Below are 26,131 nucleotides of genomic sequence, written 5' to 3'. Positions count from 1 at the left end.
TTTCAGTTCAAGTACGTTTTCATTACTTCAAAGCATAAATTGAAAATTGAAAGAAATCTTACAACAGCATGCAAAAGATGAGTCGAGACAAAGCAATGCATTTCGAGAAGCAGCTGTATTCGACTATAAAGGCATTTCTAATCCAGTGTCTCTAAGCTGTTTTCTTTATATTTCAGTGTAAAAAGCCTAGACTCTATTAGAAAAAAGAAACAGTAAACCCAAAATAACATTTTATAAGAAAACAATCATTGAAAAAAAAGAAAAGAAATCCCCATTCACCAGTCATTTCAATTAAAATAGAAACACCATTTCATTTTCGCTAACATTTCCCTCAAAACAAATATATATTTATTCCTTATATATATATATATTTATATATTTATTTATTTTCAAGGCAGTTGGTCATGGCCAAATTAATTGACCTCATCATGGCCATTTTTCGTGTTTCAAAATTAGAAAAGAAAAAAAAAAAAAAAAAAAAAAAAACACAGCTAGAATGGAAGAGAACAACGACGAGCCGAAACAGTGTCCAGTAGGACCAATGCACCAGCCAACAAACAATATCTCATTTTGAGTGAGAGGGAAGAGTCTATATCAAGGCAGTGTGGCACACAGACACACTTCCTCTGGAACAAGTGCAATGCAAAGAGAAAAAATTTCTCACACCTCATAAAACTACAACACACTCCTCTTTGACAGCACTCTGGTTGTCCATCAAATTCCCTTTGCTCATCTCCTCTTCCTCTAACATCTCTGTGTTGCAGCAGTGAAGGCTTGTGTTGTGCTGTTTTAGTTTTTTAGTCTTTGCCGGGGGCTCGAAGTCCACTTGATAGAGGTCTGCTGCTGTAGTGAGGGAGATAAGTTCCCTGATCCATCCTCGATTATTGGTGTATTTCCGTCCGGACTACCATTATAGACGTAAGCTACGAACCAACTGAGAAAGAGAGGAAAAAGGATCCCAGCATGCCAGCATCTTGCCATTACAGTAAAAAGTATGACTAATACATCGTCCCTGAATACTGAAGACTGCTCTATCAGTAAATGGTGCATCTGATAGCAGGAGGGAGAGGACACAAGTAGAAGGATTTCTGCAGAGGGTAATTATGATGACAAAATTGGATGCTATGTGCTCTGAAATGGTTTAAGATGAAGCGAACACATAGACGACATGAGGGGTGACTGAACGGGGGAGAGATGGTACAGATGGGATGACCGCCACAACGATAGCTGAATGATCGTCAAAAGTGCCGGGTGGCGGCGCGAGGAGTTTCCCTGGGTTACCATTTACATGAAGTGAATATGCATGTTGTACAAATAAGCAAGTATGCTCACATGTGTCTGTGTAAGAGAGAGAAAAGAGAAAATGTGTAGGAGAAAAAGAGAAATCCCTGGGCTACATGAGAGGGCGCAGTGGAGGAGACGTCCCAACGGGCCTCAACCGCCTCCATCACATCCCTCTGATACACCTGACACGCAGCAGAACTATGTGCTTCTCTTCTGAAGCTCCTGAATAAAGGCTGTGAAAGGAGAGGAGAGGAACGAGCATTACATGCTGAGAGTGCATACTGAAGCAAAACCACATTTAGGATATTTTAAAGACAACAAAATAATCCCACCTCCAATAATTTCCTCTTTGACTTTTTGTAGTTCTTTCCGCACCTCCTCCAGGATCTCCTGCAAACAAAATGGTAAACAAATCAGTCTTGACGGAACTGATACTAGTGGTTTAGGGAAACTCCTCCTATTTGGGCTATCAGAGAATGTGTTTACACGTACTAAAGTAACCAGGTTCCTGTCAATCTCTGTATATTCAGATTTTTTTCTAATATACAACCTCACTATACAGTAGATGTAGATGAATTCTGGTTTTATTATTACCGTATTGGGACAGAAGAGACTGCAGTGTTCACAATTCCCTGCTATTCTTAGAAAAAGTGATTCTTGCCTACATGAGATTCAATAAAGAAATCTACAAAAAAAAAAGTCACCAAAATCTATAGTCAAGAAGTGGGATGTGGCCCCTTAAAGGCTTTTAAGGTTTATATTGCACATACAGCACTGTAAGCATTTATACTTGGATTATTCCGTAAATAGGCTGTTCAAGTGCTTTGTATAACAAACAATAGCATTAAGAGCTAAACGGCTCATGCTGTAGTTGGCTGATAAACAGCCTTTACTTTTACCAAGTTATGCAATGTGGAAAAGAAACAGACGTCTGAGTAGATGGGGTGTGGAAGGCAGGAGGTCTGGCCACGGAGAGACGTGGGCAAGGAAAAGGTATTCGAGATCGATCGCAGCCCATGAAGCCACAACATGTTACATTTCTGGGGAGGTGTAGCTAAGGCTACACCGTAAGGTATTCTATCGTCTTTGCAGTGACTTCAGTGTCAACCTGACACAGATGCATAAATCTATCTCAAGGTTTTATGGTGATGTTGCTGCATTAAGCTAGCAGAGTTGTGTTGTTGTAGGAGCTGTCACTCACACTGGTATCTCATGTGGTCAAAGTGAGAGATAACTGTTTCTTCTTTCCTATTATTTTTACACAAGTTGTGCAACTACTGTAAAATAAGTTATACTTGCATGTAAATTCCGTTTATTGACCCTTAATTATAAGAATTAGTGGGAAAAACAAAAATACATAGAAGTTGTGTGTTCAACAGGAAGTCAATAAGAAGGTCAAATGCACATAATCACACTCACTGGGGTTCAGCTTTTAGTCAAGAACTGATAATACTTGATTCCTGAGAAACTCACCTGTTTCATTTTCTCTAAATCTGAGTCATCCATTCCACCTGCATCATTATTGCTGCTCACGCTCTTTGCCCTGTACAAAGAAAAGAAACAGACAAACTATGTATTTTATACTTGCATTACACAAATTAAATGCTTTTACAAAGTCGACTTATCTCTGTAGTTTCAGAGGGATGAAGGAACAGTGAATGGATCATTTATCAACTTTGTGGATACCAGCAATTAAATAAAAATAAATTAAAAATTTTTTTTTCTTACATATATAGTGTGTATAGGTTGGAACTGATCCACATTTTAACCAGTGCAGCTTCACACACGTCTTAGCTACAGTTCATAGATAACCATTAAACACAGCGTCAGAGAGTGGTATAGTTTACCACAAGAGGACAGCAGTAACCCCAGGGCAGATAACGGATGTACAAATAAGCATTAATCACACTGCCATGGTTCCACCTGAATATTCAGTTTCAGCTAAGTCCCTTGGGTGCATACCATTCTCTGATCCATTAGATGGTGCTATCATCTGTAAGATATGCTACCCTAGCCAGCACGCAGGTAGCAGCGATGCTGTGCTAGCCAAAGGGGGAAAGAAAAGCAAGAGAGTTATGGTCATGAGTGAATGGAACAGAATGTATACCTGGGAGTTTGGGGCAATGAGGACGAGGCGTCCATGCTCTTGGGGATGGAGTTATTCCTGTTAGTGAGACACACACACACACACACACACACACTCTGCTCTTAGAGTGAAAATGAACGCACGAAAGCACATTTGTCCACAAGTGAGCACAAATGGTCACCAAAATACAGACACACTGATGGAGAGCTAGATGTATGGTGAGTTTAAACATGTGACACCAGGATGTTATTGATGGCAGCAGCATGGAAAGAACTGCATCCAAATTTACCTGACCATGGATGACTTCTCCCAGGGTCTTCTCAGGGTTTCTAAGATGAGAGAGAAAACAGGAGTTGTTTATTTTCATTGCATGTATTAGAACATCAGAAGCAACGTAGGTGGCATGCTAGCATATAAAATTGTTCAGTTCTCACCACTTTGACCTTGAGACTCTGAATCATCCTGTATAGACAAGAGCGAGGACTTCTGTTAATAGTGAGTCATCTTCAGCCTCTCTTTATTTTTAAGATATCCATCATGTGCACTGTTTGGTCATCTGTTAAAACATTTTGTTTCTTTGGTGTTACTTAAAAACAATGAAAAAGCAAACCCTTACATTGTCTTGTGTCTTCAAGGGTACCTTCTCTCCAGTGTCTGCAGCTTTTCTCCTGATGTAAAGAGAATCAATCAGGTCAGACTGAGAACTCTCAAATTACTTGTATTTTGTAATCATTTGTAAAGAAAAAATATATATAAATCCTTATTCAAAGATGGGCCATAGGGGGCACTGAATAGGGCATGAATTGCTTTAAAAGTACATAACAGAAATATTATGGGCCTTGGATATTTCATGTGACAGCAAGCCTGTGGTGTCACCCACCTTCGCGCCAGGATAGCACTCATCTCACCCATCAAACCACCTCCTCCTCCTCCTCCGATGGAAGAGTTGCTGCTGCGGCTGGAGTCAGCTCTGCCTAGTGGAGCTGCAGGGGCTCCATCCTCCTGCTGAGGGCAGCAAACAACAAAAACACAGATGCTGTTATCTCAGGTCTGCTAGTCTGAGCAACTGCACTGGATCAATAAAGAACATAATTTGGGTTCAGTGATTGTCTGTTATGTGAATGTTTCCTTCCAAAGCAGATGCAAAGTAACAGTCCCGACAAAATCACAAAGTCTAAAATGTGACTGATGCTCACCTTGGATACTTTGCGGAGTTTAGCCCCTGCTAGGGCGGCTGCCAAGCCCCCACCACCACCAAGGCCCTCTCCTCCTCCTCCTCCACCTCCTCCTCCTCCTCCTCCAGAGGGAAGGGGCGGGGCAAGTGGAGGACCTGAGGGAGGTGGTCCTGGCGGGGGAGGGATGCCGGCAGCTGGGGGAGGGCCAGGGGGTGGAGGAGGAGCAGGTGGAGGAACGGGGCCTCCAGGGGCCATGGGTGGAGCTGGAGGAATATGGACTACAGACAAAGAACAGAGAAGGACCATCATTCAAAGATAATAATCATGATGCACAGCAGTGACTGTATAATGCAGAGGAAAAACAATTCATGTTTCTGCATCTCTTTGACACAAACCTGTGAGGGTGTGAGTGACGTTACACACCCAAATTGTGAAAGAGTTTGTATGAGGAGAGTCACCACAACTCACAGCCTTATTATTCACCATTCAAAACGATTGCTTGGAACAGACTGACAAATAACTGGCTACGGGCTATTCAGTAACTCCTGTCACACCTCAAGAATAATCATTGACCATGTGTAACTAGCTGCAATACCATGGAAAGTCACAACCAACCATTCAGAAACACCCACAGGAGCACTGTGTATTTTCCTGTGTTGGAATATGTTTGAATAATAATAAGTAATAACACATTTACGTAGCATCCTGTATACAATTTCTGTCTGCAGTTACAGAAACTATGACTTGGCAGTAAGATGAGGGCAGTTGACAATCAAGGAAAAAATGTAATGAAATACTAAACAGAGATTTCAATAAAGAGCTTCTGAGCTCATAAACAGCCTGTGTCAAATTTCTAAGGGACCAAATGTTGCAGTGTCAGAGATTTTCTCACCCTTGTATTCACACTAAGTCTGACTTAGATGTCACACCATTTGGCATGGAATAAAGTTGTTTGTATGATTTCACAGCAAATTGCCGTTGAACGATTACCTGATAAAGATACTGAAATATGAGGAAGCTACAAAGACTGAACTGCACAGTTATCTCGACTGTCCCAGGTGTTTCCTGACCTGCAGCAGTTTGTCTTTCTCTCTCCTGTCTCTCCCTTTCCTGCCGCTCTTGCTCTTGTCTTTCTCTCTCCTGTCGCTCCTGTTCCAGTCTCTGCTGCTCCAACCTGTGTACAAACAAACACATCTGTTACAGTCATATGTAAACAGGCTCAAAACAAATCGGTGGATTAAAACAACACATCATTTAAAATATAAACCTCTATAAACAGGCTAAGATTAAATTAAACAGAGAGTATGAAACATGATAAATAACACCAGACCTTTAGATTATTGGATTACTCATGCACACTCCATTGTTATAGAATTATTCTGTCTAATTATTAGTATATGGCATTTGTACACAGAGCAACTGCCAGGGTTTATATTCCATATACTTAGTTCTGTACAAAGGATGAGTGCTGGATTTCACCACGTCTGATTAGCCCACCACTGGAAAGTCCACAGCTGAGCGAGGCTGCTTAATTCTAGCTGCTTCATTTTGCTTCTTCCTCCCCCTACACATCTGCCATCCACAACAGCTGTATACAGAGTAACACACATACCATTTACACTCATGCACAGGTCCCCACACATGCAGTCTCTCACACACACACACACACTCACACACACAGTCAGCTGTGATTTAAAGCTTAGGCAGTGCGCCCGGTAAAGGGTGGGGGAGGTCACGTTTGTGTCTTTCATTCAGCCATTCTTTAACGGACATTTGATACAAGCAGATATTACAAATCAGATATAATTAATAGAAAGAACATCCACGCAACCTGCATCTATGCAAAAGGTTTTACAAGCTCCCTAAGCCACAATGTTCCAGCAGTGAATGGGTCAGCTTGACAGACGGTCTCTACAGCCAATGACAAATGCTCCCCGACTGTGCAGTATATCGCCTTTTAGTCTAAATGAGATTAAAAGGTTAATGCGTTGGCCATGCAGGCGTGCATGGAGTCACCACAATGAGACTTGCTGAAGGAACTGATAGATGGATCGAGAGAATGTGGGGCCGATGTCAAGAGTCGCCCACTTTGCTGCCTCTTTAACCTTTAACCTACAGGGGCTGGCTGAGGGTTTAGCGTGTCTGGCTAATGCCATCAAATCCTCTACATATGCATGTGGACAGAACTGTGCCAACTGGACTACTGCAAAGCCAAGACAGCTTGACATGCTATCGATTGTTATGCAACTAAACCCAGCTTCTGTTAAGAACACAGACGTCACACAGTACAGTGCAGCCACTAAAGTGGTCAAACTATTTAACACTGACACTGAAATTGCTTATCTCTTGCACTAAACCTAGAAGAAATCTGGCCCGGTTACTAGACGGAAACTTTTGTTGAATGAAGCACAGATATGTAATGTGGCTAAAGGGGTATTATAATTAAACCGGACATGAAATTAAAATGTTTCCAAAGAAATCATCCTTTCAAAAAACAAATTTACAGGCATTTGCATTAACCATTTGTCCATCGCTGTCTGTCAATGTTACCTTATGCCAATTAGATCTACAAACCTTATCGCATAGTAGCCAGTACCAAAGAGGATACACAACAAACTGAACTCTGAGAAGCTTTCAACGCTATCAGTGTAGTAGGGTTCAGGTTGTCGGTAGATGATTCTTGCCACTTTGTAAGGGAAATGTGCACAGGTCTACTGGATTGGTTTTGATTTGAATTTGATTGGTCCACCTCTGTGGATCAGTAGCAAGCAGGTATCTTGAAGCATTGCAGGATGTACTGTCGTGTGATATCGCATCCTTGCAAACCACATGAGAATCCAGCTGTTTTGCATAGAGAATTCAAGGTATATTGGATTTAGTGGAAGTCTGACAATACCTCCGCTGTTGCTCAAGCTCTTCTGGAGAGGGTCCATTTGACACAGGGCGTGGGAGTGTAGCATAACCTACGAAAACACAAGCCAGAAAAAGACACTTAACTTAATGAAAAATAGAAATTGTGGGGGGATTGGATTGTGCTGTGAATGGATTCAATATGATGAGACTAGATGCATCATGTAAGTGCATATCCCTTTAAGATCAGATATAGCATTTGTACACAATTCCCTTCATTGCCAGATGCATTTTCCCACGGGTGATAAACAACGATTAGTTTTAAAATGCTTTTGTGACGTAGTTCTTAGTGAGTTCACTTCTCTTGAATAATCCCTCTCTGAGCTGTATCCAACTGTGCTTTTAAGGATGTACACACCTTTTCTATGATGCCGCTCAGTGCATAAAGTCTGTGGACCACGGACAACAATATCACAGAAGAACTAAAAATGGGTGGTGCACACTAATCAAGCTTTTACAGCACTGTACTTTTTCAGTATTTTTGTTTTTTCTTTTACGGTTCAGAAGCACAAGTTAAGCCAAAGGATCAGACTCAACTGAAATGCTGGTGGCTACAAACAGCAAAAAAAAAAAAAAAAAAAAACACTCGAAACAAATAAAAGAAAGAGACACATAAGACAAAACAAAGAGTATTCTTCACAGACACAACAGGAAAGGCCTTTCCAGTTTTCTTATTTCCTCCACGCACTAATTTGTTTTTCTTGCGTGAAAGTCTTGGTGAATCACGTTGTCAAATTAGATGCACTTCCCAGGAAATCCAACCAAAATATGTCAGTGTTCTGTGATGTTGTGAGTGAAATTCAGGAACATTAACTAAATAATTTAACTAGTAATCAGAATATATTAATAAGTCGAGCTCGGACACGTAACTGGAGAACAGTAACATCACATTAAGATACCAAGCAACTAATGTGTAAGTTTCCATCTGAATCCTGCTCCCTGACCCAGCTACAGATGCTGTAACAAGAGTCTAGACAGAATTAATTTACCTGCGTCTGACATGGAGTTGAGGACATCAAGAGCATGGGCCATGCCATTGGCAAAAAGAGTGGCATCCTCCTTGCTTCCAAAGTTGAGTCCCCAGACCTGTCGTGCATCCCGCCACTGGTGAAAATTGGGTGTGGCCTGGTTATACTTGAGGCCTCTTACGATTGGACAGTTTATAACCACCTGAAGGAGAGAGACAACAGAGGACTGAGCAACAAGAATCCCTTTGATAGAGCTGGTGTAAAAACCAAACCTCCCTGTTCTGATTTTTAAGTATTCAAACATGTGGTGACAGTTCTAAATATCACATTTTAAAATATTAAACCCGCTCATCAGTAGTAAAAGGAGAAGGGACAATGGAAAGCTTCTGGCAGCTGCATCTTCCCTACGAAACTGGAAAAACTAATAAGAGAACCGCAAACTGCAACCAAAACCTAAAATACACAAACCCACATCCCAGCTCATGCCACAAATGATGGCGTCTGCTTTAACGTTTTATGGATCATCCTGGTTTTTATTCCACCCAGCAGGTGGCGTGAAGCCTATAAACCAGGGGAAAAAAAACACTCTGGGTTCGAGCGTTGGCTGAATGTGCTGACGTGACGTTTCACTATTTGTTTAACAGCTTCTGGATTCCACAGAGCTCAGGGGAGGAGAGGAGACCCCGTCAGGATGACTATCATAGGGGGCAACGCGTGCTGAAAAGGCAAGGTAGACTGAGAGTGTGACCAGAAATACACCACGAATAAAGATAGACACGGAGCACGAGTGAAAGTCTTTCCAACTGCAAGTTTAATTCCTGGAGGTCCTTGTAACGCTGTTCATCCAATCACACCAGGAAGCATAACTCAACTTCAAAATAACACAGTGTCACAAAAACAAAAAGGTAGTTAAATGCAGACAGAAAAAGAACATGTAGGAAAGGTGAAAATGAGGAAGTAGAGATAAAATACACGCTGCTGCTCCCATCCACCACCACCCTAAAACCAAGCAGCATGTCTCCATCAGACACAAATATAGAGCCCTTACTGGGTATCACGCTCCTTCCTAAATTGTCACAGGAAATGGTTGAACGGGTTAGCTATCTCACAGGAAACATCATCCACTTTAAGACCGGTCTCTGGGGAACACTTCAGAGTGCTGAATGTTTAAAGAAGGAGACAGACGCTGAGGCAAGGAGAGGGTGTAGTCAAGAATAGACCCACCCAAACTCAGTTCACCCTACTTTTTTTATCTGCTCACCTTTATCTGTTGGTGAGTCATAATCTGGCGATAAGGAAACCTTTCTGTTCTCCTTTTCTAGCATTGGTATAGCTTGACAATTCTCCTCTTCACTATGCCAATGTCATGATCAAAATGAACACTACACGGCACACAAGCTTTAATTGTGAGAGTGATAATGTGTATCGCTTGCTAATTGACATTTAAATTGATTCAATATTTACAAGCACGAGGACACCAAACCAAGATCTAAGTCAATCGCCTCAAGTCGCTTGTATATAGACCAAAAAGTTGCACTTGAACACAGCAGTACAGCTAACTGCTCATTAGCCCGTACTGTATGTACTGTGCCTCCGTGACAGGAAGTAACTCTTCATACTAGCAGGTGGCAGGACTCAGTCAGTGCGTTTACATGCACAGCTTAATCGAGCTATGCTCAAAATTCGACTTTCTCAATGCGGCCCATGTCCCAGTTTACGTGCTCCTAGACATTAGGTAGCGACATGTGTCTTTTCAGCGGGTTAATATGGCCCCTTTTCCAGTTGACCTGTTGCGTCATATAGTGAACGATATAATGGAATCGTTCATGTGGCAGACTGGCATTTCAAACAACAAGATGGATAACAGTACGGCTTGTTAATCTCATACATAACGTGCAGATAAGATGTGCACTATCCCTCAGGTGTTTCCTCCACCAGCAGTGGTTGTGGTGTATGTGCTTAAGGCGTATACATGACGGAGAAAAACGATTTCCAATCTCATTATCTGGGTGTCTGAATTGGATAAGGAGAGCTCCGATATTAGTCGGAGAAACGTGTTTACATGTACTGGTACTTAAATTGGCCAATTGGAGTTGGATTAATACAATAATTTGTTTTTTTTCACATGCTTGTAAACGTGTGTGAATTGTAATAAATGAAACCGAGAAGAGCAACAAACAGTCCACAGAGCAGGTCTCTCTAAAACCATGGGGATTAGTTGGTCTACAGTTTATTCATTCCCAATAATCATGTTGTTGAGGAAAATATTTAAATAGTGAAGGTGTGTTTAGATGTTCAGATTAGATGACCATGTAAAACAAGGCGATGTCCTGTCAGCCCTCTTGGCTTTGTTGTCCGCTCACTTTCATCACATCCATTTCTCATCTTGGGCATTGGTTCGTAACTCGGTCTATCAATCATCAATGTTTTAATAATTTCTAAGACTCAAGAGAATTAAAACATTCCATTTGACCGCTCACTGAGCGTGGGCGGGACACTACATAAATACGCACCTCGTGCTATTACATTTTCCTCTCGGAACATCAGAGCTTAAACTTAACTTAAGTGAAATAAACCCATTCTTACCTCAGATGAAATTGTGAAACAATACTGGTGTAATAGCTCAGCAGGTTACTAGTCGATTGTGACATCAGAGTCAGTTTATCTTGCGCCAAATGTCTTAATGCTAAACAATCCTTGATGACATAAATTTATCAGTTAAAATCTAAAGATGCCTGAGAAAGCAATAGGCTAAGCAAAATTCATCACAGAAAACAACACAAATAATATCTTGCATACAATCACAATCTCCAGCATTACTGTGTGCCAGTATTAACGTGTATGGATATCCTTCTTTAGGAAACACAGGTGAACCTCACATGACTTGAACTTCCAGAGGAACATCAAACACACATGCACACTCCAAACACATATAACCAGATGTACCTGCTGGTCTGTCTGCATCTTGCGTCCCACTATCCTGAAGGCATTGTTGGTGGGGTTGTGATAGATCTGCACTCTGCTGAAGGCCTGGGGTCCAGCGCCTGCAGGAAGCCACTTCTTATTGCCATCATCATAGATCATCACAGTGGCCCGAGCCTGGCAAATACTCGACTCACTGGAAGACAGGAGACAAATTTCACAGACTGGTGAGGTTGAGTGTTGAGAGTGCGAGGATACTGATTGGTATGTAAAACCTTTTACTAGAAATCACATTGCTAGTTAGAATTCTTATAAATTTGTTCATCCAGGCCTGCACAACAAATGTAACCCTGAAAACGCAGGAAAAAAGCTTTTGTGTAAAGCATGTACTTCATATAAACTACAAATGAAAAATATAACCACAACAATTAAACCACAATGTCGTGTGGAAATTGAGTGTAACCTAAGCCGAGTATGGTATGACTCATTGTTGTGAACAATGAGCCACAACTAATATAGGTCATTTATTATTCTAATGACAGTCACTAAATTCCACTGTGTAACTGATAACACATCTTCATAACTGTATATAAGGACACCACAGACAGGAGTAAATACAAGACGATACCGAAAACCCTGAAAAATAGTTTTGTGATTGTACTGCAGGTATCGTACATAGGGTAGATTCTGCACGATAACACAATGTGCAGGATGGTGACAGCAGGTCCACTGCATATGTGGGTTCAAAAACTGATGTGCATAGATTTGTTTCTGCTTTTAATTCGGATGATCAAAGGGTTAAAAACAAATCAAACGCGAGAGAAGCAACCGATGCCACGGAGTGTTTCAAATGGAATGAGGAAACGCCTCAAACTCACCCAGGAACAACACTTGGCAGTTTTATAGATAAGATAGTAGTTTTCATGGCAAGCAGCTTTTTACTGTTAACCATTCTGAATTTGCAGAACTATACTTCTATCCATTTACACACTATTTGTATCTAAAAAAAGATTATAGGCAAATTCATATAATGCAACCTCACCATTTAACATTTAAACTGGATGAGGTTGTTTTGTGTAGCGTGCAATGTGGACTGCAGCTGGAGAGGAAGAAACAAACAGAAGCGGAGGAGAGGGGGAACTGAAGACACCGGAAGGACAAATGAATGAAAAACACTCAGTTATAAACAAAACCTCTTTAGAGATGAGAGCCAGGCCTCCCAGACATGGCAACAGTCGGTTTGACTAATCAACGAGGGAACGGCACTGCTCGTCTGAATGTGTGCTAGGATAAACCCAACACAAACTACACCCGACTCACAACCAGGTATATTTGCCTGAACTTCAGATACTGTCTGGCAAGATGCAACGGTAAAGTGCACCGAACTTGGATAGATGAAGTAATCTCCTGCCACAAGTACCAGATAATAATTGTGAAACTGAAGCATGTGTGTTAAGAGTACAACTGGAGAAACGGAGGAGTAGAAAAGAGAAGAAGATGGAGCGCATGTGAAAAAAACAAACAAAAAAAGTGTGGATTTCTGCGCAGAGAAAGAGAGATTAGTTCGATCCTAAACGAGATGGAAGGTGAGACAACAATGGAGGCTGACAAAGACAGGAAGCTGCGCCGAGCACGGCCAAACAGATGAGGCCTGGAATCTTCCACCTGCTCTACATCAACCTCCACCTCCACACGCTTTGTGAGAAAACATGTGCCACATGTGCTCTGAGATCACTGACAAAACATTTATTTATAGGTCCGTGCAGGCAGAATGCACACAGTTACACATCATTCAGGTATTCAGGCTGCAGTTTTGGCAGCGATGAGGCTGTGGAGTTCGCTCATACGTTTGCATTTCAAAATTATCTGACATTTATCTTAAAATGAAGACTTGTTTTAATGATTTATTATTGCAGTCAGTTTAATAATCTAAAAGAGTTAATGTCAATGTGCGGGAGGTCGCAGTTGCAACAACAGACAATAAGAGCAAGCGTTTTCTAAACAAGCATCAGACAAGCACAAAGTCAATAGGGACAAATTAGACGCAGGAGGACAAACACGGGAACAAAGGTGGCTGACTGACAACTCCAATTTTTACCATTCCTCCCCCTCCTCTCCTTACTCGACCCCCATGCTCTCTCTACAGTCTCCTAATCCATCTCTTCCACTTCTCCCTCCATCTGTCCCACCCGTGATACAATCTGCTGCTTCCTGTGACACAGCAACAAAGCCACAACCCACTTCCTGCTGCCCACACTGCCTAATAAGGACGGCTCCGGCCTGAAACAATCGATGCACGGACACAAACCCACACACACGCAATGATACTACATTTCTCCTACAACTTCATCACATTTAAAGTCAGTTCCCAGTAACTGAATATGGCATCAAGGCATCACAGACAAATGAAAGAGAGCAGAGCATAGTGAGCAAAGAAATGGGCATTGATGTCTAATTTAGGATGTTGGCTTTTCTCCAACGAGGATATATTCAAATGTTCAGATCTAAAGATACTAATAAAAACAGGATTATTTCAAGGAACAGGGACTTAAACTCATTCTGTCTGTGAGTGGCTCAGAACACAACATGTCAGATTTTGGGTTTACCAACACAAAAGAGAGCATTATGTAAACGTCAAGAACACCTTCCTGTGATTGTGTTATTTGGCACATGTCTTACAATAATAATATACCCATAAAGAATGTTGGTCCAGCATTTCATAATGACTTTTGCATGTCTTTGCCTGCTGGTAATTTGTTACATAGTAACAACGTTTAAAGATCACATTCACTTTACTTCCATTTACTATTTAGAAAAAACTTCTGAAACAATATCGAGTTTTTCTTAAACTCTTCATTGGTATATCTCCATTTTATCTGTTCAACATTTGCTTATTGCTCATTACATTCTAACTTCAGGCAAAGAAAAACAAATATCAGGGTTGCGACTCTGTCTTCACCAAACAGATGGTAAATACGCCTCATGGGGTCTTAATCAATAATGTTTACCACACATATGTATGATCAGTCATAACATTATGACCACCGTCCTAACATTGTGTAGGTCTCCCTTGTGCCTCTGAAACAGTTGTGACTCATCAGAGAGTGGACATGGGTTTTCTGGGGGCGTCCTGTGGTGTCTGGCAACAGAACGTTGTGTGTGTGTCTGTGTCAGGCTGCATCCTGCTGGGGATGACTGCTGCCATCAAGTAGTGTCATTGATATGGGGTGGGGGTGTCTGGTCTGGTGTAGGTGGGTGGCACATGTCTAAGTAACATGAATGTGAGGTACCAGCAGAACCCTGTATTACCAAAAAGAAGGACAATGTTATTCACTACTCCTGTCAGTGGTTTAATGTTGTGGTTGCTCGGTGTATAATTGTTTTATAGAATATAACAAAAGTATACGGTCCAAGACTTCACTGTCACCTTAAATGCTTCAGTATGAAGGACTGGTCACTTGAAGCAGGTTAAAACCACCTACAGCTGGATACATTAAAATCAGTGTTGCAGTGATCTCTGAGCTCATGTGCATCGAGCAGGCTGTTGAGGGCAGAGGGGGCTTATGGGAACTGGGAGGGGACGGAGACTTCGGACTGGGAAACAGATGCATATTTAATGGCAGAGAAAGCAAGGGCTCAGGAGTGAGACTGAGAGTGAGCAGCTGCATTATTGATAGAACTACGGACACTGAGACTCTAAAAGCTTGTGTGGCACACACACACACACACACACACACACAAACACACACACTTCCACCTGTCAACCTGCCAACACATGTGTTAGTGTTCACCCAGTCCCTCGGGTATTAACAGGCTGCAGGGGGCTCGTGGCTGGGTTTGACTGGACTGTGTTTTAGCGCTGGTATAAATCAACGACAGGCGCGGCCATAAACAATCTATTCCTGTCCTCCCTCCAACAAAGACCACCAGTCCACAAGTGAGGCTGAAGCTGGCTGCACAGTCAAGCTGGCCAAGTGACCGGTTGACTTAAGAGGTTTTCTCTTAAGCACAGATAGGTCACCGGCTGATTCTCTGGGAGGGATTTCAGCCATCGACCTTGTTCAATACAACTTCAGCAAAGGAAATGCGCGTTGGGGAGGTGGGAAGACGGCTCATTTAACTCAGCTCAAACCTAATCTGTCTTCACTTATCACAGGCAGAGTGAGTTCCTCATCACACTGTGGTTTGGTCCTACCGGTCAGTGAGGGGTTAACAGGAAATCACAGCGCACGGCTCGGGCACATGCTCCCTTGGAAATGTCTGTATAAGGCTGTGCTCTCAGAGCTTTTCTCCAAACGTGCTGGCAAGTACAGTCAGGCCCAGTGGCTCTGTCTCCAACCCCTCCTCTTACCTGACCCTCCCACCAGGCTCCTCTGTCATACTTTGTTTTCTCCAAATCAAGTATAAAATCTGTACAGAGATGCCTCTTGGTGGTATGTTTGCTAAGCTTTATGTTACATAACACTGCAGTATATACAGGGACAGGATAAGTAGACCAGGCCAGAGCTGAAGAACACAATTTATCCTATGAGCCATAATAATGACATAGATCAGATACAGACAGTGTCTAGACATTGCTATGTAGCTACCGTATGTCATATCTAGACCCGAGGACTAATAGTTTGTCTCTGTATCCATCCCAGGATCACTGTCCATCCCGAATCATCAGGTTATTCTTGTACAGGAGCTCCAAATACCAGCGCATGAAAAGCCTGCTCCCCCTCACAGCCACAGCCAAATATCATTTTTTTAATGCTGTGCAGGCTTTCCGAGTTATTCTTGCCCTCAGGAGTAAGTGTCTATCTTTGTGGCGAACCTGCTGAGAACTCACATGCTTCAATACAATCATCTTTCCACAGCTTCAACAAATGATTCACACACAACTCACAGCAAGATATGAAACATACAATGAGAAACAGGTGTCACGTCAACGTCAGAAAACTTTAGACGGCAGCATTACTTATATTCTTCTCTACCTGAACACTGAAACTAGACAATGACCAAAAAAAAAAAGTCACCTAATGTCTGCATGTAACCACACTGCTTCCTCACTCATCTTGGCAGCTAGTACTTTTCACAAGAAAAATACTTTGACACTTCGAAAAGGTGTCAAAGCGGTAGAACGTTTTACATGCGATTTCCTCTACTGATTACTTTTTCTTTTTTAAATATTATCCCCCACTAAAAAATATTTACTAAATATTGTTTTGAGTACCGAGAAAATGCACCTGCTTGCATTAAATCTTAGCTTCATGAAGGTTATGATATTCAACTTCAACAAGGTTATTTGGATTTCATTATTGGGAGAATAAATACTTGTACACCCAGTTCGACAGTCCTCCAATCAATCAGAGCAACATATTATGTGAACCTGCTTTGCTAATCAAAGTAATTGTTTGTTCTTATGCAAAATATCTTTTCACCGTAGACGTAACAGGTGAATCTTGTGCTTCTCTCAACTCAAAATCAAGTCACCGTGCTCAGGTGACATGTGTTACTACGTCACACCAAGTCCTCAGAAGGGGAATATCTATCTGAAGTTGTTCCGTTCAGACACATTATGGGAAGGGAACTGGGCTGGCTTCCAGGATAAAAACCTTGAGCTCATGAGATTAGAATGCGGTACGGCTGATATATAAACAGTATATAACAAGCACTCATTCATAAACATGGACTGAAACTTTCCCTCACCATCGCAATACCTGAATGGTTGACGCAAGAAAGGAACAGAGTCGTGTTTCAGATAGTCCACGGTTGTAGACAGAAGTGAGAAAAGGAAGCGTTAAAGGTGAATGGGGATGGGGATACCTAGGATGTGCCAGTGCGTCAATGCAACTCTGTACACAATCATCTAAAGTCCAGGCTTTGTGTGGCAAGAGAATATAATCTGGTATTTAGCAAATAAGTTAAATAAGGGAAAAAAAAGTAGGAAATAGCAATCATGACAGTAAACTGGGTTAAATAAAGTCCATATTAAACTCCCTGAACTGAGGTCATGATGGTGGTGAAGTGCTTGACCTCTCATGCTGACTGGGAAAGAGGGGAGCCCAAACAATAGCCTTCTGGCGCCGAGCCTGGTCATCTGACAGCACACAGTCCCCATGTCACCCTAAGGCTACATCCAGGCACTGATGTTCAGCTGGGCCCACATGACTCTGAACTACATTACACACTGAGACCACAGTTCAGTTGACTATCCAAGATAAGCTTTCAAACTACAAAGTACAGTTTCTGTTGTACAGTGAGATACAACAGCCTCATAAACATTAATGGATAGCTCCATGTCCAGACTGAGGGAACTTCCCTTTGACGCGGCTTCTTTTCAACCACCAAATACAAGGATGAGGAATATTAACGAGGGTAATTCTCGCACAAAGGAAAACCATTTTTAGGAGCATTCTGACGTCGTTATTCACAAATGGGAAGACATTTTTGCTGAACATTTTTTTAAAAAGGACAGCAAAGCAGAAAAATAAGACTTGTGTCAGCTAATGTTGTTATTGCAATGACTTTAAATCAGCATCTGCTTTGAAATCAGTGTTAGTTTGAGGCTTTATTTGATTGCTTACAACTTTGGGGAGAAAAAAAAATCTTTCTTCTGGGGTCTTTCTTTGTCCTTTTCCTTGCAGCTGTTTCTTCTCCACAGGTCCTAGCATGCTGCTAAACACACACAAATAGACGCACACTTTCTGCAGGCTACTGCTTTCCGTCTCCATGAATCAGCCAAACAGAAACGGGCATCCAGGCCGCCTCAGCTATTCTTAAACTCCTCTTCGCCATAGGTTTGTCTGAACACTGTGAGACACTTTCAGCTGAAGCTCCTCTACTAAGAAAACCCCTCAGCATTCTCAGAGAGCTGACTCATCGTCTATTGAGCACTGTGGAAAAGCTGAATAGACGTTAAAGCCAAAATAAAAAAAAAATAAAAAAAACCTTCACTTCGTTGTCTGACCACTTCAGTAGTTGAGATGAATTCCTTCCTGCTCCTGAGGCAGTGGACGGTGTGTGTATGTGTGTACACATGGGGAAACACGACTGGCACACTCGATGCCCTTATTTGGAACCATCTCACCTCTGTCCTCCTCGCTGAGAACTCCATTCCTTTTACAGGTTGGAGCATATCCTCCTCGACTGAGGAGGAGGCAGGGCTTCTTCTCCGCTTCTTAAATGTCCTGACTTGTACGCCCCTTTCCTTCGCTTTGAAGAGGAGATGACTCTTTTTCACAACTTTAGGACCGAAGTTGAGAAAAGGAATGAGGCAACACCTAATTCAAACTTCCTGCTTCTGATTAAACTCGTGGCAGGGGCGCACAGACTTTGACCTAACATTAGTCCACTTTGGACTTTTTTTTTGCCGACTCACACTCTATCTACTCGTAAGCAGCACCAGTTGAGAATTTATGAAGTTCCTCTTAGATCTGTATTCTCGTGCCAATAAACGTCAGACACGTTATTTGCTTAAAAACTGGTCAATCGATGGCTTTTGCACCCAGACTACTTTACACAGAGATAATAACTCTTACTACTGACTCCAAGCCAAACACAACAAGCAGCATTAAGGCCAATATTCACCCATAACTAAACATCGGCTTTAACTACTTCAACGGACGACAAAATGAGAGTCTATTTACAACGAGTCGGACCTCTAAATCTTGATCCTCAACTTAAAATTTCCCATCTACGAAGAGCAGCCTCATGTCCAAACAGGACCGCAAAGATGACATTTCAGTAAACAATATCATGCTCATCACTGCTCATGCACAAAAAAAGGCAGTCGTGCAGCAAACGGTTGGCTACTAAACAGCAGCAACAAACGGATATAAACTGGCCAGGGAGAATGTTATCCCTCCTTACTACACAAAGTACAAGTGGTGCCTAATGTTAATGTAAGGAAGCTGCGGCGTACTGGGTTTCCTCCTAAACTGTTCTATCTAATGCAGCCTCTGTCAGAAATCACCATCATCTCTGATAAGTGACGTTGAGATCCAGGGACCTGAACGACTGCAACGTCTCAAATGACTGATGGTATAAAGCTGTTTTTATACTAACTGGCGTCCATTATGCTCCATTAGGCCGTGGACTCCTGATGAACCCTCTGTATCTTTACGCCCATTAGCAGTGCTGACCGTACAGTATATCACAACAGAGTTTCTGCCCACAACAAGCTTTGGTTTCACTACAGCGTTAGACCCAGACTCGCCATCAGCCGGAATGATGTCACTCCGTTGGGCTACTGCAGAGAAGACCACAGGGCGTGTAGTTGTGTCTGTATCTTTGTGCGGCCACTGTTTGAACTGCTCGATTTCCCACTGAAGATTCGTAGACCTTTGACAAAAGAGAACTCGCACTAAAATGTAAAAAATTGAAGGTGCTTTCATGCCTAGGTTTTTGTCCTGAAACCTCAGGCTGGTTCATTTGGGCTGCTGTGAACACAGCAGTCGGTCTTTCGTTCTGGAAAAAAAACACATTGAGCTGAGCCCAGTGAGAGAGAGTGGTTCATTTGCAGTGTGAACACACATTGGCCATGAACTGAAATGACTACCATATAATTACATAACCACGAAGATGACTTCTTTGGAAGAGTGCGCACCCAACAGTGTTATCTGGCAGCATCTGTGTTATCTGGTGAAGAAGAAGCAGTGGGTCTTTTCGTCATATGCACAGAAATATATTTTTTCTTACACAAGGCCTTGATGCTTCATCAAAATGAACATGTTCATGTACAAAACACGGACAGACCTTCAGAAACCACATAACAGCAAATCATGTCCGTGCCCAGACTCCATTTGAAAGTTTTCTGCAAAATTATGACCAATCATAAAACTGTTTGCGAGAGAATACTGTCTCATTTGCCCTGTGAACATGAATCACGCTGAGATTAGATTCAACTGTGTAACAGTGTTGTATCAACTGCTCCATGAATCAGAATGAGATGGTATGAAAAAACCCTCAAACGCCCATAGACATATTATTATCTGGTCGGTCAGCCACATCTGAGATGTATTTATAGATTATGCACATACTTTGTTGTGCAAAGTTTTAAAACTTGATGACTCAAAACAAGTAGCCATGGTCATGAAGAACTGGTCTAAAGTCAGACTGGAGCTTCATGAAGAGATAGAAGATACTGAAAGAGCTCAGATAATATGAAGAACCGTTCAAGTTCTCCAAAAGCCTCATTTCCACTCCAAGTTAGAAGTGAACATAACTCTATTCAGTCTTTTTTGGTTTTCTTTTAATGATAGTAATTGATCCTTCTTTTGGTACTTCCTCTGTCCTGGTTCCCAGTGAACTCTAAAGGCTGACGTATTAACTTGTTGGTCTGAGAGAATGAGACTTCACACCTGTAATTTTTAAATAGTAGAAGTACCAGCTACTAGTTTTCTTTACCTGCAAGAGATTCTTTTATCAACAAACAAATGTGTGTGTGTGTGTGTGTGTGTGTGTGTGTGTGTGTGTGTGTGTGTGTGTGTGTGTGTGTGTGTGGTCTTTGGGTCAATGTTGGGTACTGTTCTTCGTAACAACTACTTACATGAGAAAGAAGAGCAATAACTCCTCACATTTTGAACTGCTGAACTGATTTGGACGCGTTTCTGAATATATTACTAAAATTAATCAATGATAAAAATGTATTTTTTTTTTTTATTTCAGCTTATTTACTAAATGAGAAAGAACAGCAACACTGCAGCCCTAACTCTAACCCCACCTAATAGTTTTAATGCCAACTAGGTATCTACGGGCATAAACAGCAGGCTAGATTAAATCAAACCAAGTTGGAATTCACGATAAAGCTGAAAATACTTATCCTGGAAGTTAGCCCCACTTGGTCGGGTTACTCTGCTGGGAAGTGATTATGCCGGCAAAGCCTATGAAATTGTGTGGGGCAGGCTTTATGAGATGACGCACACAAGAAAAACAGCGACTTCGCCATACGCATCAACCATGGAGCTGACTTACAATAAAATACATCTGATTGGTTGCAAGATTATCCATCTGATGTATTATTTATTCAGGCGTCGGTTAAAACACACCCCATAATGAAATTCAAAAGCCTAGAAAATACTCTACCTGGTTTAAAGACCAGCTAACAAAGATAGTTTCCTTTGCGGCGGCCATGATAATGTGCATTTGCACAATGATCAGTCTCCAAAAAACAATTGGTATTCATCTTAAACAAAAACAGCTTGACCAGTAGCACCTAAATGACTCATGAGCAGGATCTGAAACAACAATCAGATGATTTAAACGATCACAGCCGCTCAGTTAAATTCTCCGGTTTAGAAGATTGTATGCATGTTACTTTATCAAATGTACTACTAATTAGTATGGGAAAGAAATCACTAACACACAGGGTAGGGGGAACACAACCAAACAGAGGCACAATTAAAGAAGCAAAGCATCTGACACCACCAAGGAAACTGGATTTGCCACAAAGTAGACAATAGAGGAGTTTGTATGTTGAGCAACTCCTGTAGCAAAGCGTCTAATCCAAGAGGCAAAGGCTGGCATAATGGCCTATTTATGAGTGCGAGAGGTGGGAGGACCAAGAGGGGTAAATTGTTTCAGGGGAAGGGGGTCGCGGTGATTGGGTGTTGTGGGAGGCAAACTCACCAGGCAGGGCCATTTTAATAATGGAGAGCGCAACGCGGGCTAAGATCATTTAGACACACTGTCACACCGACTGCACGGCACAGCGACCTACTGAAGAGTCTTTTGAAGTGCACATCAACATGCAACTCTTTATGATGCATGAAATAAAGTCATTATTCGTAATCTTTTATAGATAAGAATTCCCACAAGCGCACCCCAATTAGATCAAACGGGGATTGCTTCTGGGGCGCAGGATAAGTGTGGATACTAGGAGGTCCGTGGCTGAAAAATGGATTTTAGAAGGCTGCATATGCTCACAATTAAAAAAAGTAATAGTCTTTCCAGTGTATAGGTACAGCTGGAAAATAAACAGCAATGGCAAATCTGAAACTCGCCAATGTTACGACAATGCAGGTGAGCAAAGCTCTAACTGAACAATATCAGCGCACAAATCAAATCTGAGTGAACATAAAAGCGCACAACATGAAAGTTACATTTTTGAGCTGTAAGACACATTTGTGAGAGTGACACAGATTGCACTGAAAGTCCTTTCCCCGCTGATATCAGACTTCAAAAGAAAAATCTGACTGTGCAAGGGAATTAGGACGACAAGTGGAGACACGAAAAATCAAATCATCCCAACGCACCAGACCCACACATGAACATTACACAACACCGTGGCGGGAGGGCGCCGCTGTTGCAACCCCAGAGAGTTTTGTCTTCCTTACATGGACACATGCAATAATATTTCTAAATGCCTTAAATAACAGCTACTGGCCTGTTGGGACACGGACTCAAGGAGAACGTTTTAACGGAGGAAGATGACAGCAAAACTGCAGAGTTCACAGTTAAAAGCTGCATTCCTTTCTAGTGACTACCAGAGGAGGAAAATGCTTGAGTCAAGACACAAAGGAGACTGAGGGGGAGGCCATTTGCCTGCTTTTAAGACTGATCAATAACAAGCTCATGACAGAGTATGCGAAGAACAGAGGAGCCCTGTTTGGCATCACTTTCTCGCATGCTGAGCTTCTAAACGGATCTCAGGAAGCTAGTCAGACTGCAGACAGCGTGTTAATCAAATGCATTACACCCATCTGTATGTATGATCACACGTGTTCATCCCTGCCCCTGAGGCAGCCATACTGCCAGAGTCAGATGGGACATCTCTTTCAATCAGAGACCCAGCCAGTGAGTCACAATGGGAGACGGTAGTCACTGACAATAACAGCGAATCACGACGCAGATGAATCCACTTCCTGTGCCACCTAGCCCAAGGATAAGACGTTCTGAAATGCTGACACAGTTATCTAAACATAGGCTGTGTTATTGTTCGACGGGAAAAGAACGCGGAAATAAAAAAAAAAGAAAGTCAAAGCTGTGGATCTGACCACTGAAACTCTGAAAAGTCAACAACAAGTTTGAAGGCCGTAGAGGTAACACTGTAAAAAAAAAAAACTGAAACACCAGCCCTAAGTCTGGATGCTTTGCTCAAAAGTTTTCTCAACTGGGCCAATTGTTAAACTTTTGACCAAGTGAATGCCCTTCTGTGTCAACATTTACATTCCACAGCGACAAATGACAATGAACATGAGTGGAGCGGCATACCAGCCGTTACCTATTATACAAGGTGACACGAACTGTTGGGGCTTCAACGGAAGGCCAGACAAAGCGATATCCTTTTAGAGTAGGAACTACAACCATTAAGCCAGCTGTTACCTCCCTAGGAGACAAAAACTCAACAAAATCTCTTGATCTCGATCTGCACTGTGGGTGCGTTGTGTTGTGCGTCTAGCTGCTGCCACAGTTTATGGTTAAGGAACAATTGCAGCAGAGCTATACGGCTCTAAAGCAGTATGCTTACGCCATTGTACGACAGATAATCATTTTATGATGCACAATGGTGGCAGGACAGTCTGTTGTCATGGCGCTGTGGACCTAACAGTAATGATTATACGACGACTTCAAGTTTATCAAGATAATGATACATTTCTTCTACTAACTCTATTGTTAGTATTGTCTTATTAGCTGAACTTCGCTTTAGACGGCGTGTTATAGAAAGTAATCTGTTAATCTCTGCCAATTGTTGCATTAACCTAATTAACAGCCTCATTAGAGGGGTATGTTTTTAATGCACTGGTGTGACGGGACTTCAGACAGCTCAGGTGCCACCAGTTCCTGTTGCAATCAGAGTTACCAGGCGCAAATATGTGCAGAACAAACACAAAGCCCGGACCAACCCATGCGCCAGAGCTGAGGTATATTGTTACAGAAAGGGCAGCGCAGTAGGTTTGAGATAAAGAACTAGTCACTCAGGTTATCAGCGCTGCACAACCATGACACCTCACACTTAGCAGAATAACTGCCGAGCTTTAAAAAGGACCAGAGCTGTTCTCTGGTTAGAAGTGTTGCCTAAATCAGAAAGAGGGGAGGGGAGGGGGGGGGGGGGGTCCCAGTCCCAGGCCCAGGCCCAGCCAGGCAGCTTCAAAGCATGTAACTGCCAACTCCACAGGCTCTGACAAGACATGGAATTTGTGGACACGACCTTTCCACACTGCAATTTTTTTTTTTTTTTGCAGTGCAAAACCATTGCAGTGTCATAGGAAGGAGAAATAGCACAACCAGGTTTAATGCCTGTGGAATGCATGACACCACATAAACTGCACATGCATTTTTTTTTTTGTGTGTGTGTGTGTGGGGGGGGGGAGTAGTTATTGTGCAGCCCCCCTTTTAAAAAAAGGCATGTACCCACCCAAATGAAGTGCCTTTGAGCAAGACCCCGAACCCCCTTTTCCTGCCCAATAAATTAACCTGACCTCTGACCTTAGACATGAATGCACCGTTGTCCAGCTTATCCCACTGTATTTTGTGGTTTCATTCACAACAGAGGAAACCATGCAAAACAGACAGGCAGCCAACACCGAGTATGTGAAACAGATACAAAAGTATGTTGTCATCTGACCTGTTCAACTACCCCTACTCGCGAACGTATCTTTAAGGCACCCGCATTTGAACAGGTAGGACTGCCGGGTTACTTTGTGAGGCAAAGCTCGCAAAAGCAAACTACACCGTATGGAGTCGAAACGTCTACGATAAACAATTATCCTGCGAATGAAAACTACTATCTGGCGCGTTACAACAATTAGGCAGACTCTGGAGAGAGCGCACGGGCTCGGGACTCAACCGTCGCCTTTGTGAAACCACCGGCCGAAACACAAAATGTAGCCTGAAAACACAATGAACACGAAGGGATTTGAGCCGCTTTACCCACCTCATTGTTCGGCCAGAGTGGAGCTCCTCTGCTCGTAGGCAACTTCGGCTGACTTCAAGAGGCGAAGGCTGGCTTAAAAGGTCACACTTAATGAATTGTTTTATTTATTTTCTTTAAAAAAAAAAAAAAAAAAAAGGACGACCAAAAATTTTGAGGAAAAAAATAACGCATCTACTCCCGAAAACGGGGTCGCCACAAGCGGGATAAAGAAGCACACCTCGACGATTTCCTGGTTGTGAGGAGCGGGAGCAAAGAGGAGGAGGAGGAGGAGGAAGAGGAGGAGGGAGTAGATACAGTAGTGGAGCGGGCTTGTCAACTCCAATCACTATCCCACACACACTGCTTTCTTGAGAGGCGAAGAAGGGAAGGCGACAAGAAGAAGAGGCTACACCTGGAAACTTCTCCCCTCGCACTCTCAGCTTGTTTCCCGGACTGTTTGCGGACACACAGCCTGGCGCTGGGCTTGTCTGCCTCCCTCTGTCCCTCGGTAGGACCGTGTAAATGTCTGGAGTCTAGCTCTGGCCAACCATTGAGCCCAACCCGCCAGCTTCAAAATAGGCTGCGATCCACCGATGCGTTCAAGTGCGCCTCGAAAAAATCTATTTGGGAGAGACTGAGCGTGAATTTCGTTGCCTGTGATTTAGCTACGTCAGTCAGCTACAACATTGTAACCACTGACGATGGAGGGTTGCTAAGTGAAGGACCATAATATTAAATAATATTAATCACAGCACATCACAGTATATGAGCGCTCTAGTTCCTTGTTACTAATAAAATGTATAATTTACGTCTTATTATTACGGTGTGAGTATTTTTTATATAAAAAAATGCATATCGTTTAACAGTTAACAAGTTTCACCTCAAGTATATTCTTCAACAAATTATGCATTTATATGCAGCTAAAATTACGTGACGTGTCACAAAGGGC

The 26,131-nt window shown here is 42.3% G+C and overlaps 1 protein-coding gene across 2 annotated transcripts; it reads right to left on the bottom strand.

The window, feature by feature from the left end:
• Positions 1 to 96: 96 nt before the first annotated feature.
• vaspb (vasodilator stimulated phosphoprotein b) lies at positions 97 to 25,760 on the bottom strand. Of its 2 annotated transcripts, XM_047593779.1 has the most exons (14): positions 25,204 to 25,755; positions 11,370 to 11,541; positions 8,445 to 8,625; positions 7,442 to 7,508; positions 5,616 to 5,719; positions 4,567 to 4,823; positions 4,251 to 4,375; positions 3,987 to 4,038; positions 3,805 to 3,832; positions 3,660 to 3,699; positions 3,392 to 3,448; positions 2,758 to 2,827; positions 1,617 to 1,674; positions 97 to 1,517 (listed from the first exon to the last, which is right to left on the bottom strand). In XM_047593779.1, exons 1-14 carry the CDS (start codon positions 25,206 to 25,208, stop codon positions 1,483 to 1,485), a joined length of 1,251 nt encoding a protein of 416 aa, XP_047449735.1. In that variant the 5' UTR covers positions 25,209 to 25,755; the 3' UTR covers positions 97 to 1,482. The 2 variants fall into 2 exon arrangements, with proteins under 2 accessions (XP_047449735.1, XP_047449736.1); XM_047593780.1 differs by lacking the exon at positions 3,392 to 3,448 and having other exon boundaries at positions 25,204 to 25,760.
• Between the last annotated feature and the right edge of the window lie 371 nt (positions 25,761 to 26,131).

This window comes from Mugil cephalus, chromosome 9 (assembly GCF_022458985.1).
Source record: "Mugil cephalus isolate CIBA_MC_2020 chromosome 9, CIBA_Mcephalus_1.1, whole genome shotgun sequence".
Lineage (NCBI taxonomy): Eukaryota > Metazoa > Chordata > Actinopteri > Mugiliformes > Mugilidae > Mugil > Mugil cephalus.
Note: the sequence above shows the minus strand (reverse complement) of the source record. Positions and strands in the feature narration are given on the sequence as shown.

What these genes read in the sequence shown, in the direction of transcription:
- vaspb (XM_047593779.1), bottom strand. An exon ending in AGAGTCTCAAGGTCAAAGTG is followed by an intron (nt 3,700 to 3,804) that starts GTGAGAACTGAA and finishes CTCTCATCTTAG; the next exon opens with AAACCCTGAGAAGACCCTGG. An exon ending in ATTTAGAGAAAATGAAACAG is followed by an intron (nt 1,675 to 2,757) that starts GTGAGTTTCTCA and finishes TTTTGTTTGCAG; the next exon opens with GAGATCCTGGAGGAGGTGCG.